The sequence below is a fragment of the Triticum urartu genome, chromosome 6 (genome assembly GCF_003073215.2).
Source record: "Triticum urartu cultivar G1812 chromosome 6, Tu2.1, whole genome shotgun sequence".
NCBI lineage: Eukaryota > Viridiplantae > Streptophyta > Magnoliopsida > Poales > Poaceae > Triticum > Triticum urartu.
Genome location: NC_053027.1, coordinates 295770422 through 295789733, shown reverse-complemented (window position 1 = coordinate 295789733; position 19312 = coordinate 295770422). Strand labels below are relative to the sequence as shown.

Below are 19312 nucleotides of genomic sequence, written 5' to 3'. Positions count from 1 at the left end.
GGACCTGATGATTCAAGAACGCCCTGACCTCGAAGATCTCAATCCGTCTGATATACTTGAGAGGCTCAACACACATGAGTTCCAGCTATCTGAGAAGAGAGATATCTACGGCCCCAACTATGGTTGATCCCGTGCTTTGAAGGCAAACATTGTTTCATCATCTGAAGAAGAATCTGACAGTAGTTCTGATGATCTTGAAGACACTGGCAAAGTACTAGCAATTCTTGTGAGGAAGTTCCAAAAGTTCTCCAAGAAGAATCGCTTCGGAAAGTCTTCAAGATCCATCTCAAGAAATGACGAGGCTTCCTCTCATAAGAAGAGCAAGGAATATGATTCTGATGACAAGAAGAAGAAGAAATCTTCAAAGTCTTCTTCCAAGTCTTCATCAAAGTCTTCATCTCATAAGAAGATCTCATCTGGCAAGGAACGTGCGTTTATTAGCAAGGAGATGGATTCAGAGGGGGAGTCTGCTTCTGACGAGGCGAAGGTGGAGTATGCTTCTGAGGAGATGAAGGTGGAGTCTGATTCAGGCGTGGCAAGCCTGGCTCTAGCTTCGGCATTCGTCGCCAAGTCCATTTTTAATACTGAAGACAATGGTCACGTCGCCAACATTGAAGCCAATGATGAGGACGACTCAGCTCCGACCTACAGCTTCATGGCACGAGGTGCCAAGGTAAACTCACGCGATGCTTACTTCCAAACCTCCAGTGAAGATGACTCTGAGTGTGAATCCAAACCTAGCTATCAAACTCTTGCTAAAATTGCAATTGAACAACAAACTGCTATGGAACACATTCAAAAGTTGCTAGACAAAAGTGATGACCTGTTGGACGCGGAAATGAATCAAACTCAGTCCTTAATCGAAGACATCAAAAATCTTTGTGTTAAGTATGAGGAACTTGGAAGTCGTCATGATACCCTCTCAGCCACTCAAGAGAAGCTTTCCTATGATTATCTTCAAAGGAAGTAAGATTAGAGAAACTGAGAGCGTCTCATGAAGATCTTCAAAAGGAGAACGATTCACTACTCGCCCAACAGATCAGTTCTGCTCAGGAAGATTTTGTACCACCATGTTTAAAATGTCTTGAGCGTGATAATATTGCCTCTATTGTTGAAAGTTCTACTGCCTCTGATGTTGCAATATCTTCAACTGCTGATGTGGAAACTAACCCTTCCACTAAGGATACCACTACTATTGCTGATGAGAATGCTAGGTTGAAGACATTGCTTGAAACAGGCATGTACAAAAGCCTCAAAGGGCATCAGACACTATGTGATGTCCTCAAGAAACAGATTCTGAACCAAAACCCTAGGAAAGAGGGTGCTGGGTTCGAGAGGAAAATAAATGTTGACGGTTCTTACTGGAAGCCTGAGCGGTACCCCAAAACCACATGGGTTCCTGCAAAGGGCTCTTAAGTGGACCCATCCACCTTACTTGGTTTCACTTGTGCTAACCCCATTATCGTTGATGAATCCTTTGACGCTAATTATAAGTTGTTCAAAGATCATAATGGTGAAATGTTTGCCAGGTTTATTGGTACTAGCTGCAGGAATGGGTTGATATGTCTCCAACGTATCTACTTTTCCGAACGCTTTTCCTCTTGTTTTGGACTCTAATTTGCATGATTTGAATGAAACTAACCCCAGACTCACTACACCACAACACTTGATTGGGGGCAGTTAACTGCCGGGAGAAAAACCTATCTAAGGGCAAACTATCTGCCGGGACATTAGTTTCTGCCGCTAAAATCACATTAGGGCATACGAACTGCCGGGAGAACTTGAGCAACAACGGTGCTATAACTGCCGGTACATTTTACGGCCCAAAAACTGCCGGGAGAACTAAATTTCGGCCCATAGTCTGCCGGAGACCGCCTTTGCCATGAGACCCTAAAGTCGGCCCTAAGCACGCGCCAACGAGAAAAAAAGAGCGCGCGACTTTGGCGGAATTTTAGGCCCAAGAAGAAATACACGCGCCAGCCCTCCTGCAGTCCTGCTCCACCAGACCGCATAACCCTAAAAAAATAAAAAATCAGACCGCATCTCTGCCCCCAAATCCATGCCCAATCCCCTCCACCAGACCGCCGCCGCCACCAAACCTTCCCACCACCGAAGCGCACTGCCGCCCCCAAATCTTCCCACCGCCGTCGCGCGCTGCCGCCCCCAAAGCTTCCCACCGCCGCCGCGCAGCCGCCTTCCACTTAGTCCACCGCCGGCATAGCCACTCACCACCGCAACCCCTCTGCCACCCACAAATCGAGACCCTCCACAGGACTGCAAGGCCTCCGCCCCCAACCATCCCACCACCGATGGCAGCTCTCCAACTGAGCACTTCCGCCGTCGCCCTCCATCACGGCAGCCCCTCCGCCCCTCCACCGCCCCCAACAACCAACCCACTGCTGCCGACCACTACTGTCCACTACTGTCGTCGCCTCACTCCATAGCGGCACCGCCGAGCACCCGATTGACATGGAGCAGCACCGTCGTCGCCGAGCCACCCCACCGGCGGCCACCATCCTCACCACCAACCTACTCACGCACTTACTCCTCGAGCAGGCCTCCCCGAAAGTTTCACCGAGCACCAAGCCGCGGGTCCACCTCCTCAACACGCACCCCCGAAGCAGCAGGTCGTCGACCCTCTCCTCAACATCCTTTCCGTGGACTTCACTGCCTCCTATACTTCATTTGACAGGTGATATGTTGTAATTTCTGTGCCCTTTTTTGTTCTGAATGTGCCCTCCTGTACTTCAGCACTGAACTATTCCGGCAGTTAGAACAAATCAACAGTTTGTAATTGCTTTGATATGATAACAACGAAAAAACCATGAACCAGACAGGTTTGAAGGTTGTTTGGTTGTCTAAAAACAATCACTACTACTGTTAGTAGCCCTTTAGATCAAAGGACATGTACTGTTGGTGATTAACAATTGCATACCGTAATTAAATTGGTTGACACCTGACTGTTTAGTTGAGCTTTGGAGGTCATTTTAATTTGAGATGAAACAAAGCTAATTATTTTAAGTGTTTGTTTGTTTAGTTGATGCACCTACTACCATCTTTGTTTGTGTTTTGTGAAATACCATATGTGGACAGAATAGGTGCTATGCTTTTATGATATAGATGATGACATTCTTACTGCTATTTTGGTTATTGTATTTTCTGAAATGACATGTTTCAGTTAATTATATTCTGTTGTGTGATGACATTCCTTCTCCGTATTGTATTTCTTGTTGCCTGTACTAGATACGGACGATATGCATTTTTGTTACTAGATTGTTTTTCCTTAATAGAAGTATTCTTTCTTTCTCATGTTAGGAAATCTTAGTTAAATTGGTCAAGAATGGATAAGAGTGGGATGGGGATTACGATGAGATGCTCAATCTTAGTGACCATGATGAGGTTCAACCTGATGATGTTCAAGAGGAGATCGACCTAGATGATTACGATGAGATGCTCGAGTTCTTAGGTCCCAAACGACTAGAGATGTTGATGACATGCCAAGTGACGGCATTGAAGAGCATGAAGGTGTGTAGCTCTGAAATCTATGTATATAGATTGTTAGTTAAATGGATGATAGCCAAGTAACTATTTTCCATGTTTAGACCATGAGTTGGATCAAGAAACGAAGGGGAAGAAGGAAAAAAAGCACTAGACACTACAACAGGACCCCCCCTACAGCAACACCTTTTTCCGTATCTAAAACTGCATATATGCGTTGTTGGTGTCTTTACCAACGGTTTGGGATGCGTTGCCTTATCCAGTGTTGCTAGCGCATAATGCAACGCTTATATTGGCGTTGGTAAAAGGGACCGTTGCAAGACTACAACAGATGAAATGGACTTTTACAACACTATTATATGTTGGTGCTTAATGTACATAAATCAAAATCCCATTGCTTGGCAACAAAGAATTTCCAACGCTTAAAGTGTTCTTTCATATATAATGTGCATATTATTATTATTGTTATATATTACTAGCAATTAAATTAATGCTCCACATAATGGTAATAATTATATATTTGAAATGAAGGAAAACAAGATAATATACTCATAGAGGAAGAAATCATATATTAGATATAACTGTTGGATTACAATAGTGGATATTACAGGAGGAACATCATCCAAATGTGATGCATAATCTGACTTTTTTCTTGACAACAAAACTTACATTGAAAGCATCAATCAACTTCCCTACAACTTAACTAAAAATCAATGAGGAACAACATCCAATAGGCGCCATCCCTACAACTTAACTAAAACTGAAAGCATCCATCATCATCATGAATCTGAACATGAACATCATCATTGCAGTACACTTTCCACACACCATATAGTCATCCATTTTCTTTTGAATCTACAAAAAATATAACAAAATGAGTTGTTAATACACAAAGATTTCCATGATGCAAGTAGTAATAGAGGCAAGATATTAGCTTTTTATGCATTACCGAGAGTGTTGCAGTTTTTTCAACTACGTACCCAATTTTCAGTTTTGACAAGTGCCATATCGACATGCACTACGCAGAATCCATTTCTAATTTCAACACCATCAAGTTTAAATTTAGGATCACAACTTACAATTGTACCAAGAGCTACGTCCCAGTTATGATTTTTCAGGCTGTTCAAGAATACTTTAGTTCCTGCATGTTAGAGAAAATCAAAGTTACCATTGGCAGAATCATCCTCATCACCCATGACAAGACAAACAAAATAGGGGAACATATGAAATGAATTTGAGCAGTCTTACAAGTAGTTCACTAGCACCCAACCAACTCAGCAAACCACTTTGAGCTCTCTTACTGGCTGCATTAGCAGCTGTTTTGTTTTGTTTTGGTCTGGACAACACTCTTATAGCAAAGAAGAGGTAATAAACAAATAAACAAGCTAGCACTATAGTTTGAGCAAAATTTGTATCTGATTACGAAAAGATACTAGCTTGTTCGCAGCAGAAGTTTTTTCTCCCACACGTACACTGACATTTTCAAGCAAAGTATCTTTGTTCTGAACAACATTCTAATAGTAACACGACCAGTAGATACATAAACATCGGAGCGATATATTTTGAACATATTGTATATGGTAATGGAAATATACCTTGTGTGCAGCAGCATTTATTTTCTCTTGCCATGTACTGAAATTCTGATCAAAAGTTTCTTGGTTCTGGACAACTTCACAAAGCAACACGTAAACACACATAAATATGTGAGCACTATAGTTTGATCGTAATTTCGTATATCAGACTATGGATATACCTTGTGTGCAGCAGAACCTTTTTCTAGTTGCCATGCACTGCCACACCATTATGAACCATGAATTATATGTTACTATGATGAATAATCATATATTGCAATCAACAGGAATGAGCAAACTTACCATCTTCATTTTAATCTGCATCAGTATCATCACAATCTGTGAAGCCTTCTTTATCATTAGTAGTTATTTCTTAGACATCAGATGACTCGACATCTTTTTCAGCATAATTATGATGTTCGATTGGTTCTTCTGCCATATAGTCCTCATTGGATTCAACAACGTTAATTCTTGTCTCAGACACATCTGCTGCAACATGACAGTGACCAAAAGTTTAAATAAATTGTGTAAAGTACAATGTAGGTTGTCTCAGAAACTAAAAAATATATAACACGGTCTAAAAAACTATAATTCCCAAGCAACAATTTAGTAAATTTTGTTATTCTTACCGTGCATTTTGTTTATTATTCACAGTGTCACAAGAATGCAACTATACTGCAAAGCTATAGTAATTCTCAACTTTAGTCCTAAATGGTTTATTTTTCCTAGTGTTTTTTGCTGAATTTTGTTTGCTGCTCCCAGTAGGTACTAAAGTACTTTATTTGGTATGTGTGCAGTGTATTCTACCACAAAGTTTTTAGTAATTGTGAACCCTAGCATGGGAGCTTGTTTGCTGCACCCAATTTTTTTAGTAAATGCATCTTCTGTATAATTTGTTAGTGTACAAAGATATGTAATTGTGCTGCAAAGTGTAATACGTTTTGAACCATTAGGCTCATAGTTGTTCTGTTGCTCCTTAAACTAATGTTGTTTTGTCCACAGTGCATCTACTGTATGATTTACAGTGTAACAAGGACTGTAATTCTACTGCATAGTTATAGTAAATTTGAACCAGAGCATCCAAGTGTGTTTTGCTGCTCCCATTCTGATACTAAAGTACTAATAATAGTGACATTTTGATTCATATTTACAGCGTGCTTTTACTATGATTCATCATTATTTGGCCAGAGTAATTGGTGGTGGTCTCAATTTACAATGGCATTGATATAATCTGATAAGTGTTTCGTGTTTCTTCTTTTTCTGTCATTAGACTGTGAAGCAACTCAATGGAGAAACACTAGCGGGGCTGGTAGATAAAATTGACATCGACATACTGATGACAAGTACAAACAGGGACAAATGGTCAGGCACCAAGTGGCCGGAAAATCTGATTGAAAAGGTTTTCAATCGACTGACAGTGAAAACTTTTGCAATGAGTAAACTGAACAATGAATCAACTTCAGATTAAACTAGAACCGTGATCTGATCTGGTGGGTGAAGAAAAAAAAAGCTGAGAACCAATACGGAGGGCATGAATTGCAGCAATGAGGGATAGGGAGTAGGGCACTTACTAGATGAACACGCAGGATTGTTACGACCACGTACCAGCTGGATCTGGACAATCTACCACCACGTACCAGGGCACTTACTAGATGAACACCATGAATTGTAGCAATGAGGGATAGGGAGCGGGGCACTTACTAGATGAACACGTAGGATTGTTACCAACACGTACCAGCCGGATCTGAACAATCTACCAGCCGGATTTGCCTTGCAAGAGAGACGTGAATTGATTAAGAGCACAGATCGGTGGAATAGGGAGCAAGAGAGGATAGTTGTGAGGGAGTAGGTCGGCAACTAACCTTGCTTAGCTTGTGGTGATGCCTCCGCCACCGGCCTCCGAGCGTGCGATGGATCCAGCGCGAGACGAGGAAGGGAACCGTGCACTGATATGGGGGGAGGTTTCCGATTTTAGTTGCGCAGTTACCTCATCGCAATCTGTTTGACCGATGTTAGTCTCCGTCCTGGATGCCTATGAGATGTGGGGCCATGGTAATGAAGCACGCGTACTTAAATTTTTCTTTGGCAGATTAGTCGCTATTGGCGGGAGAGAACGGAGAGAAAGGAAAAAAAATGGAGTGAAACCAAAAAGAAATACGAGCGAGACTAATAATTTGGAGTGAAAGAAATTATATTTTTTTTGAGGAAATTATTATATTTTTTTTTATTATTATCATCTGGCCCATGACAGGCACGTGTACATATATTTTCGCTAAACAGAATATGCTTCTTCTATGTTTGTACAATTTTAGTGCAACATGTGTGGAAGTAAAAAATGAATTCTATTGCTCAAACAATAGAAAAAATTAATCTAAAACACAACAAATTTCTTAGCTTCCATGTTCTAACCTACTCCTTCTGTTTCTAAATACTTCCTCCGTCCCATAATATAAGAACGTTTTTGACACTAGTGTAGTGTCAAAAACGTCTCCGTCTTATAATATAAGAATGTTTTTGACACTAGTGTAGTATCAAAAACGTTCTTATATTATGAGACGAACGAAGTACATGTCTTTTTAGAGATTCTTTTTTTTCTCGGTAGTTTTCGCTCCTAGAGATTGTAATAAAGTGGTGGACGCCCTAACGGCATTTGGGATGAAGATGGTCACCGAACCCCAAGCCGTATGGCCGGGCGGTGCTCCTACCTTTGCCTAGGACTTGGTTGCCGATGACATTATTCGGCAAACTGTTTAATGGAAGAGCTTTTCCATGTCAAAAAAAAACAAAGAACTTATATTTAGGAATGGAGGGAGTGCATATGAGGTCAAAGGGCATTTCCAACTAGATCCCTAAACCACTCGCATCCGTCCGGACCAAGCGGTCCGGACACATTTTGCCATCCAACACAGTACCCCATCAGTTTATGGAGGAGCCCTCCCCATGCAACTGCGGAGTCTAGATCGGGTGTCGCATGAAGGTGGAGCCGTCCTCGTCGTCGCACAACCATTATGCCTGGATCGACCTACCGGCATTGCCACAATGCCACAACTGGCGCGGGAAGTCCGTCAAAGAGGAGGTGCCGCTGGCGATTGCAAAGCCGCACGTCGCCTCCTCCATTACCTCAGTGGCCGCAGCGGAGCCGACTCCTCATCGTGGGCCATTGCGTCGGCCGAGCAGAGGGCGACCAGGCAGGCAACATGACCGGAGTAGCGCAACGCGGCGGCCGCTCCTTGTTTGCCAATTTCGACGAGGCATAGGCTTGGGTCCGCGAGGACCTAAACCTGGCAGAGGCTATGATCCGTGACTGCTCCTTCACCAACGCGGACAAGGTCGAGGGGTGCCGTCGCTGCCGCCGCCGCCTGGATAGGTTGCTCGCTAGGATCAGCAAAGAGTGGTCGCTAAATGACACACGTTCGCTACCGCCCGAGAACACCATGGTCGGGGCCCGCATTGGCCGTGGAGGCCCTCCGCGCGGTGCAGGAGGAAGCAGAGCGACTCCTCTGCGAGCGCCAGGCGGCAGCCGGGCAGGGCTGTCGCACCCTAGCACCCTTTTGCCGCTCAAAGGACTACACGGACAGCGACGGTAGTACGGCCGGTCAAGGCAACCACACGTACAGGTCACTGCCCGCTACAAGTTAACCTAGTGTTTTTTTAGTTTTTAGTAAAACGGATGAAATATTGTAAGCTTTATGTAAACTACGAATGAACTTTAATGAATTGCGTCGTGTTTGGTGAAATTTGTCCGATTCGTTCTAATTTGTTTTCGAAATGGATGTGAACATGGTTGTATGGCCAGCTACCGCATCACTGTTTGTGGACCAGTTTGGATCAGTCTACGGATAAAGAGTGTATCCATTTTGGGGGTCAGCGCTAATGTGGACCCTCAAAACATCGCAAACGTCCAGATCAACGTACATGTCCTGACATAGTTTGCCATCCAGCATGGTATCCCATTGGTCCACGGAGCACTCAGGTAGTCCGAAATCTCGCAAACCAGATGCAAACAAATGGGTACCTTTGCGGGCGCCCGGACCGCCGCCACGTACGCATGGACAATACGAAACCGCCCAAAAACATCTCCCGCGTCAGCCCCTTTTCTGCGCAAACGCACATCCGCTCCCCATGCTACATCCATGCGGGCCCAGAGCGGACACGGGTTGTCATTGGGACAGGCATTGAAGCGGCGGGCTGGATGAGAGCGCTGCCCACGCCGCATGCGGATTATACACGTGTGACATTTGTCAGAGAGATGTGACTAGACGTGATGGACTGGGTCATCGATCAGTCGAAGATCACACCGAAGATGAGAAAGCATCGTCTCCACCGCCTCAACAAGAAGATGCTGAAGTACGGCAAGCAGTGGTCTCCATGCGAGATCACCGTGCCGCCGCCTGTCTCTCCCTGCGCCCACGTCCCTGGTGGCCGTGGCCGAGCAAGTGAACAGGATCATCCGTGAGCTCCAGGCGGCGGTCAGGAATCCTTACCGTGACTCCGCTCTCTTCTGCCGCTGGAAGCCCAACTCCGACGACAACGACGGAGGTGCCACCGGCCAGGCGTATGAGATCACCATCAAGTATAGGGGAGGTTAAGTTTTTTTAGAAGTTTTAATTGTCTGGGCAATATATAGTCCGGCTGTATGGAACGGATATTTAAGTTTCAATAAAAATTGTTCATTTTATTTTAATTTGCATCATCTTTTTTGTTAAATTCCATTCAAAATGTGACCAGACGTTTGCGGTATGCTTTGGAAATCAGGCTAGGATCGACTCACGGTGTGGATCAACGATGAACTGAATTCAACTCACGCGAATCAGAGTGGCAAAGAACAGAGACGTGCACAACACAAGAAAGATTATTTGCGACGTGCTGAACAGGGTATTTGCCGTGCTAACTGAAGAAAAGCACAATTAACTGAAGAAACGCTACAGCTAACTGAAGAAAAGCTGCAGCTACATTATTCTGGTGCAAAGAGATTAACACTAACACTCTATTGTTGTTCCCCTCCAAGTTAGAGATGCCCTCATGATATATTGGCAAGGAGACAACCAACACCAATGTATTGATCGATTTCATGGAACCAGCCAATTTAACACTTCTATGATGATTATGAGATATGCAACAACCCGGATGTAGGTACATATGAACATGTGTAAGAATGTTTTTTCTTTGACAGTAACATGTGTAAGAATGTTTAGGAAACAGCACAACCAACACCAACGTATTTGAGATCAAGTATGGACACTTTAGGGCAGTCACACCTACAAATCTTCTTGTCCAAATTATAAAGTACATGGACATAAAATAAAAGATAACAGTAATGAATTCATCACTTCAACTAGGCTCCACATTTTCAGATCGGTGACTTTCTTTATCCATCAAACCTGCATGCAGAAGCACTAGAGTAGTAAGTTTCATGTCCAAGATGACATAGGTTGTGGCAATGATACTAAGAATGTAAATAACAGAATCACATTGGAAGCTGACCTTTATTGTGGTATTGTGTCCAGCGTCACAGTCTCACAGAATGAAAGTAAATTTGTGAACACATAATACATCTAGGTAAAATTTGTGAACACATAGTACATCACAAGCAGTAAACAGCATAACTACCCTTCACCTCTTGTACGACAGCAGCTAGCATGTTCAAATAGTCAAATTCAATTGTTGATCGACTGAATTTCCATCATGATACAACACCAGCAGCAGCTGCCAAAGTTCAGCTATTCCCAAACACCTGGAACCATGTTGTACAAATTTGAATCCTTTGATCTAACAATTCACTAAAAGCAAAAATATTCTGAACATACGACATACGAAATATACACAAAAAGTCAAGGATTTCCTTTTTCTTTCTTGGTTGACTGAAACCGGCAACGAACTGAGCTGAGCTGAACACAACAAACACTCGAGCAAAAATAAAACAAAAGCATTGATCTTCAAGGAAACAGAGAGGCATTCACATGTTAAGGGAAACAAATGGAAGTTAACAAGAAGTTTAATCAAGGTGCATTATTTTCCACTTGTGTTTCAGAAAATACTCTGAAGTAGATATAATCTTCTTGTCAACAAATGACATAAGTGTATGTACTCCAACAAATTGGAGATAGGTCCAAGTATTACTCTTAACATATGAAAATATAGAGGTTCATGCCATCGTCTCTCATCTTGTCCTTCTTATGCAAATTTGGATAGAAAAACCGACACTAGATTCAGAGTACTACTCAATATAGATTCCTAAAGTCGTCGTTAAGTTTAGCAGGCATCTGTTATATTTTTTGAAGACTCTTGTGTAAATTAAAACATATATTTTCCTATTATGTTACAGATTAGGGTCCTTGTTCTGATATGCTCACTTGTGTTGACTTACTCCCATATATACATGCACTCTATACTAAAACTAGAACTTAAATGTTATTAGTTTCGCAATGGATATGACAGTGAGGGATCGCATTAGAAATAGAAGGGGGGAGGAATACATTCCCTGAATGTTAACTCACATTAGAAATAGAAATTAATTGTTAGTTTCAGAGATGAATGTTTACTCAGTGCAATGCTTGCACTACATTTTCTGAATATTTCAAACATTCCTGGTACAAACTGAATTCAGATATGAATGTTTACTTAGTGCAACGTTTAAACTGTATTCCTGTACAAATTTTGTTCAAGCCCTGACCAACCGAACAACAATGAAGTTGATAGGGATTAAGAGGGATATGGGTCAAACCCCAACAGAGATTAGAGTGATAAACAGAGGTTTCACACAAACCCCATGGTGATTAATTCCCTGTTGGGAACAAATCCCAAACAACTGAACATAGCCCTGATGGTAGAGTACATCTCTGAAACTATAATAACCCCGAAGCTCCTCTCTCAAATGATTTAATCACAAACAAAGGGGAATGGATCCATCTCTCCAATCTGACGATCCATCCCCCTCATCATCTACCAAATCCCCCTACATCCCACGGCCATGTCTCGAGGTGCCCACAAGTAGGTGACTGGATGAGAGGAGATGGGAATAAGGGAGGAAGAGGGTTACCGCGGAGGTTAGTCTCGCCGTCGTACACGGTGAAGGAGAAGATGGGTAGCCGAAGGAGTAGAGCGCCGCCAGCGGGCAGGCTGGAGGGGCGGGCAGAGGAGTAGGGGATGCTAGCAGACGACTTGCAGCCTTCCTACCGCGGCCTTGCTGCTTCTCCCTTCTTCGCTGCACGCAAAGCCGCCGCTCCCCTGTCCGTCTCCGCCTTCCCGCCGCTACCCGGGTCGTCGCCGCCTTCCAGCCTTCCTGCTCAGCGAGAGGAGATTGGATGAGCGATTTGTGTCGTAGTAGACATAGATCGATCCGGACTTGAAGGAGAATATCAATCTGGATCAGAGAATAAAAGTGGTGGACTTCGCACAATTTGGTTTTGCTCGGACGGTCAGCACAGATTTTCGCGCCACGTCTATATCTATATCTATACCTACTAAGAAAGCAAGGTGCGTTTCGCCAATTTTTTCATCCATTCACCGTTGAAAATATATTTTTTTATATCCAAGATGGTACTAAATTTTTGTGGTCCACCTGCTAAAAAAGAAAGCAAAAGAGTTTTGTCTAGAATTTCATACGTGGGCTGCACGCGCTAAGGCCCAGAAAAGCCCCACATTTTTATATCCTGCGCATGCTGCTGGGAATCTTATTTGTCGCACAGAGCCACATATAGTTGGAGCTTCCCATCTGTCACCCAATGTTGGGCCGGCCCATTTCCTTTTTCCTGTGTTTTTTTCTATTTTTCAAATTTTCCTTCCAAGATATATTTTCCTTTCTCATAAATTTCGTTTCTTGTAATAATTTTCGTTAAATCTTAGAATTTCCAAAAAAATTCAAATTTTCAAAATTATTTGGAACTTTAAATTTATATTTTGGTTAAATTTTTTCTCAAAATTAAAAAAAATGTTTGCATTTTAAAAAAATCCAATTTTTTTCGAGACTTACGAAATAAATTTCATTTTAAAATTAATAGTAATTCTAAAAATACTTTTTTGAAATGTTTACAATTTCAAAATAATGTTCGTGATAAAAAACACATTTTTCAAAATGGTTTTGAAAGTTTAAAACAAGTTTCCATTTAAAAAATGTTTCACAAATTCGAAAAATATCCGTTTCTCCGCCTTAAAAATGGTCTTGTTTTCAAAAAATATTTTGTGAATTTTAAAAAAATCTTCCTATTTCAAGTTTTTTTGCCTTTTCCAGAAATTAATGTTTTTTCCAAAAAAATGCTGATATGTTTTTAAAGAAATCGGGAGGTCACCATAACCTCGATAAGGAGGTGGACGTGAAGGGAAAAAAAGGCACGAGTCGGGTAGTGACCGTCACTCGGACCAACCCCACTACTATAAACATCTCGCGGACCAAACATGACCCACGAGAACACCACAACTCTCCGCTCTGTCACGCCACTGTTGTGGAGAACTTTTTGATGGACACATCAATTATCTCTCCCGATGCTTCTCGCAAAAAAACTCTCCCGTTGCAACGCACGGGCATATGTGTACGGGCATATCCCTAAAAGAAAGATTTCCGCGCCACATTCATTATGTGTACGGGCATGTCTAATTAATTTCTTTTTGTGCTGAATTAATTTTTATTTTTAATAATGTATATTTGGAGTATTATAATAGATACAATTTGCAACAAATACCGCGCAACATACAAGATCTGTTGCACCATGAACAGGGCCACGAGCTGCAAGTCTGCAACGCATATCCTACACCGCTTATATGCGTATCTACTATGAATTTTGCAACGAATAATCAAAACGATGTAGAATATGTGTTGCTTTATAGGAGGTATCCTTGTAGTGAGAATGCACAATGTGTATGATTTCTGGTATAACTTGCCCCTTTATCTCTCGATGACTTGTAGTATAACTTTCCCCTTTATCTAATACATCAGCCTTACACTCTCCATTTACACTTGCTTGAAAGCAGATGTACTATGTTGTGGATGACAAACTGAAGGATTGGCTAATGGGAAGCGCTGTGATGTATCGCATGGCCATACAAGCATGTGAGCTTTTGTTCTTATGACTGAACTTAACAATTACTATCATGGTTGATTGCTTAAGAAGCTTTCGTTCTATGTATGCAGTTGGAAGTGGACAAGTCCATGAAGAAAGCAGGAATGCGACCACAAGCAAGCTGAGGTAATATGCATGTTTCTTTGAGATCGAATCTTATTCTAGCATGCTAGCTGGGTCGTTGAGGTAGAGTGGTAGGCGACATAATCATATTTTGTTTTTATGTTTGTATGTTTTCAAGAAATTTCATGCACTCGACTATGTACAGTACTGAATTTTACAAAATAAAAATATTTCATAGAGTAACTATTGTGCTGAAATCTTTTACGTCATTCCTGGAGACTCGGTACAAATGTTTATCTTAGTAAAAAAGGAAAGATTCAAGCTAAGCATGTTTTGCCTATTTGAACATGAAAGATTTTTGACTGTGAGTTAGAACTCGGTGTTAAACTCTACTATACAGTACAAAATTTCAGACTTGTTTTGGCGTATAAAACTGATCCTCATACCAGTTTTGGCTTGCTAGTCTGCTAGAGGGTATTCTCTTCAATGAACTCTATTAAAAACAAGCTAAGATGCATGAGATAGACAGAGAAATCTGTAACCAATGGTTATTTCATGAGTTTATTTTTTCCTATGATATAGAGAAACCAATAACCAATGGCCTGCCCCTGCCTATTTGTACAGAGGTTTTCCTATTTGTACTATTGTACTATGTATAGTACAGAGTTTTGCCTACTTGTATACTATTGTGCTGTTTATAGTATAGACTTTTGCCTATTTGTACACAGTTTTAACTATTTGTTCAATATAGTACCGTATAGAGTTTTGCCTATTTGTTGAGTTTAACTCGGTGCAAAAAAAGATTCGAACTCAGAGTACTATATTAACTCCAGAGGTACATGTTTAACTCAGGTTTAGTCATAGCTTTCACTAGTAAGTTGTATTTTTTTAGACTAAGCAGCTTTTGCAAGTTCATTGTACAACTTTTTGTTTTGCTTATTTGCACATGAAGATTTGTTTATGTGTACTTCAAACAAATCTTTCTTGATCTATTGATGTAACCTTGCTTGCTGTGATGATGAGATGCTGCACACTTAGAAGAGTTTTATTTATGCCGACGAGTTAAAAACTGAAGCATGTCAAAATCTTTAATGTGCTAATTTAAAATTTGAAACGAGTGCTCCATTTTGAGTTTTCTATTTGTTGCAGATTTCCCTACAAAGTTGATGGAGCTTTGGAAGATCTTCAATCTGCTGAAGAGTTGGGAGTTTGGAAGATCTTCAAGCTAGTGAAGATTTGGTAGACCTATAATTAAGTTCGTAGAGTGATTATGACACTTGCTCTGCTCATTTTGCTGGTTGTTAAGCCAGTATATGCTCATTTTGCTTGTGTGACACACCCTAGAAACATATGTACTCCTTTTGTGGCACACATTTAGAAACATGATGTATTGTACCTTTTGTGGCACGACCAACTTATACATATGGTTGTTATTTTAATTTATCGAATCAACTTTAAGGTTCTGGGTGAGGTCTACATTCTACTCTGATTGAAGTGTATGGATGAGACATGTTACTTTGAGTGAAATGTGTGTATAAATCATGTGGTATGTACTGATGGTTTGAACAGAATGAATGGATATTACATAAGGGATGCCTAAAAAATAGGAAGTGAAATCTATGTGCTGGCATAAGAACTGCCAGGAAAATGAGCTTTTGCAGGTAGTAAGACTGTCGGTAATTGATGTTACACGTGCCTTGACCAATCTGCCGGGAGAAAGTGGACTGCCGGCAAATAGATGGGCACCGGCAATGCAACTGCCAGGAAAAAAATTATCTGCCGAGAGAAGTAATCCCCGGCAGCCGTTCTCGTGGCGGTTCTATCTCCCGGGAGAAAACCTGTCCCGTCAGTTTGTCTGCCCTATAAAGTGCTTTCTCCCGGCAGTTTTTTTGTCCCTACATCAGTGTTGTGGTGTAGTGACTGACGATGTTTTCATCAGAACTACCATGGTGTTGTTTTTGTGCAGAAATAAAAGTTCTCAGAATGGAACGAAACTTTGCGAGTAATTTTATACAATAAATAAGAATTTCTGGAGCCAAGACCTACCAGAGAGGGGCACCTGGGTGGGCACAACCCACCAGGGCGTTCCCCCCTCTCCTGGCGCGCCTAGGTCGGTTTTCCCCACCTGGTGGCCCCGCAGACCCTGAAACCGACGCTATAAAATCCTATTTTTACAGAAAAAACTCAAGGAGAAAGAATTATCGCGATCCACTAGACGGAGCCGTCATCACCTCCTATTCTTCATCGGGAGGCCAGATTTGGAGTCCGTTTGGGGCTCTGAAGAGGGGGATCTTCGTTCTTCGTCCCCACCAACCTTTCTCCATCGCTAATTCCATGATGCTCCCCTCCGAGAGTGAGTAATTCCTTCATAGGCTCGCTGATCGGTGAGGAGTTGGATGAGATTCATCATGTAATTGAGTTAGTTTTGTTAGGACTTGATCCCTAGTATCCACTATGTTCTAAGATTGATGTTGCTATGACTTTGCCATGATTAATGCTTGTCACTTTGGGCTCGGGTGCCATGATTTCAGATCTGAACTGTTTATGTTATCACCATTATATCCATGTTCTAGATCCGATCTTGCAAGTTATAGTCACCTACTACGTGTTATGATCCAGTAACCCCGGAGTGACAGAAAAGGGGACTTCTCCCGGTGATGACCGTAGTTTGAGGAGTTCATGTATTCACTATGTGTTAATGCTTTGTTCCGGTTCTCTATTAAAAGGAGGCCTTAATATCCCTTAGTTTCCAATATGGACCCCGCTGCCACGGGAGGGTAGGACAAAAGATGTCATGCAAGTTCTTTCCATAAGCACGTATGACTATTTACGGAATACATGCCTACATTATATTGACGAACTGGAGCTAGTGCCGCATCGCCCTAGGTTATAACTGTCTCATGATGAATATTATCCCAACAAGTCACCGATCCAATGCCTATGAATTTATCATATATTGTTCCGCTAAGTTACTACTGCTATCATCACTCTTACACTTGCTACAAAATTACTGCTATCACTGTTACTATTACTGTTGTCACTACTATCAAAACTATCATATTACTTTGCTACTGATTACTTGCTGCAGATAATTAATCTCCAGGTGTGGTTGAATTGAAAACTCAGCTGCTAATACTTTAAAATATTCTTTGGCTCCCTTTGTGTTGAATCTATAAATTTGGGTTGAATACTCCACCCTCAAAAACTGTTGCGATCCCCTGTACTTGTGGGTTATCATGGGTCACCTTTGAAGAAGATCTGGGTGCCCAAAAGTTGTATTGAGAAGCTTCTCGTGAATGTCATCATGACACCACCCGGGAAAAAGACAAACCCCATACCAAAGGCTTCACATGTTCCAAAGGCTTCATACACACATAGGACCTCACAAGGTCACCCTAATGCCAATGTTTTGTAGGGAAACCATCACTAGACTCATGAATATGAGCGTGTTTCTTCTAACCACTATGTTCACATATCAAAGAACTTTTCTGCATATTCTTATGAGTATTATTCACCTCCTACAAAACTATTTGCTAGGGCCACCCCTGAAGATGTGGGTGGTAAAGAAGAATTAACTCTCTCTTGCAGGGAAAGGTCTCTAGCCGGAAATCAAAGACTTCTGATGCCAATGTTGAGGACCTAAAGCATCTTGTGGGACGCAAGATAAAGTGCCAGAATGTTCTTACCATTTATTTCATCCCAGGGTTTCTTCACAAGCATCCTATTTTACCAAACAAGTATCTTAACTTTGATAGCATGCTTGTTTGCTATGTTTGCGCTTCACACTACTCTTCGTGAAGCCTATCCCACTAACTGCACTGTAGGGTACGACTGTGAAAACTACTGAGTGGATAATGGACAGTGGATGCACTAACCACATGACTGGTGATCGAAGTCTTCTCATGGATTCAACCCTACACCCGTCTACTAAAATTCACATCATGTTCGCTGACACTGGTAAAAGAAAGGTATTGGGCCTACGTAGAGTTGCTATCTCAAAGGATCAACACATGGATAAAGTGATGCTTGTTGAATCCCTTGGTTACAACTTAATGTCTGTCTCAATGCTTTGTGATCTGAACATGATTGTGATATTTGGAAAATATTGTTGCATTGTGCTTATGGAAACTGACAAATCTCTACTCTTCGAAGGTTATCAAAGAGGTGATCTGTATATGGTAGATTTCTCCACAGGACCACAACTAGCCGTATGTCTTCTAGCAAAAGCTTCGGAGTGTTGGCTTTGGCAACGAAGGCTAGGACATGCTGGCATGAGGAACTTGCACACTCTCGTGAAGAAGAAGCACATCATTGGGATCGAAGGCGTCAAGTTCAAGAAGGATCATCTATGTGGTGCTTGTGAAGCCAGGAAGATGACTAGGGCCAAGCATCCCTCGAAGACAATCATGACTACATCACGTCCCTTCGAGCAGCTACACATGGACTTATTTGGCCCCACTCACTACTCTACCCTTACTACCACTGCACATCTCTATGGCTTCGTTATTGTTGATGATTATTCAAGATACACATGGGTGCACATAATTCTCTACAAGACTCAAGTGCAGGATATCTTCAGATGCTTCACAAATCGTGCCATGACCAATTATGGCATAAGATCAAGCACATCAGGAGTGAAAATGGCACAGAGTTCAAGAACACCGGCCTTGACACTTATCTTGATACATTGGGCATCACGCATGAGTTCTCTGCTCCATACACACCTCAGCAAAACGACATCGTGGAGCGCAAGAACAGAACCCTCATTGATATGGCACGCACGATGCTTGATGAATACAAGACTCCAAGAAAGCTCTGGCTGAAGCCATTGATACTGCTTGCCACATCATCAACAGAATTTATCTTCATAAGTTCTTCAAGAAGACATGCTATGAACTCCTGACTGGTAAGAAGCCAAACTTCAGCTATTTCAAAGTCTTTGGTGCCAGGTGCTGGATCAAGGATCCACATCACACATCAAAATTTACACCGAAAACACATGAAGGTTTTATGCTTCGTTACAGAAAGGATTTGCACACCTACAAAGTCTTCAACCTCTTTCACTATAAAGTGGTTGAAACCGTAGATGTGCGGTTCGATGAGACTAATGGCTCGCAAAGTGAG

At 41.9% G+C, this 19312-nt stretch overlaps 1 protein-coding gene and 1 long non-coding RNA gene across 7 annotated transcripts; one reads left to right on the top strand and one right to left on the bottom strand.

Annotated features, from left to right (window-relative positions):
- Positions 1-2005: 2005 nt before the first annotated feature.
- LOC125513301 lies at positions 2006-14339 on the top strand. Of its 5 annotated transcripts, XM_048678380.1 has the most exons (4): positions 2006-2692; positions 3316-3525; positions 14037-14115; positions 14197-14339. In XM_048678380.1, the coding sequence occupies exons 2-4, from the start codon at positions 3373-3375 to the stop codon at positions 14253-14255; spliced, it is 291 nt and encodes a 96-aa protein (XP_048534337.1). In that variant the 5' UTR covers positions 2006-2692; positions 3316-3372; the 3' UTR covers positions 14256-14339. The 5 variants fall into 5 exon arrangements, 2 of the variants coding, with proteins under 2 accessions (XP_048534337.1, XP_048534336.1); XR_007285858.1 differs by lacking the exons at positions 14037-14115; positions 14197-14339 and adding an exon at positions 3603-3702; XR_007285860.1 differs by lacking the exons at positions 14037-14115; positions 14197-14339 and adding an exon at positions 5867-6148 and having other exon boundaries at positions 2460-2692.
- Positions 5419-7968, bottom strand: LOC125513302. 2 transcript variants are annotated; one of them, XR_007285862.1, is made up of 4 exons: positions 6932-7968; positions 6771-6839; positions 6641-6692; positions 5419-5555 (listed from the first exon to the last, which is right to left on the bottom strand). It is a non-coding gene; the product is annotated as an uncharacterized LOC125513302 (long non-coding RNA). The 2 variants fall into 2 exon arrangements; XR_007285861.1 differs by having other exon boundaries at positions 5422-5558.
- Positions 14340-19312: the final 4973 nt, after the last annotated feature.

Bases quoted from the DNA above. Each gene is read 5' to 3' on its own strand.
- LOC125513301 (XM_048678379.1), top strand. From the start codon at position 3,373: ATGCTCAATCTTAGTGACCATGATGAGGTTCAACCTGATGATGTTCAA. The intron at 3,526-6,339 runs GTGTGTAGCTCT...TTCTGTCATTAG, and splicing joins CGGCATTGAAGAGCATGAAG to ACTGTGAAGCAACTCAATGG.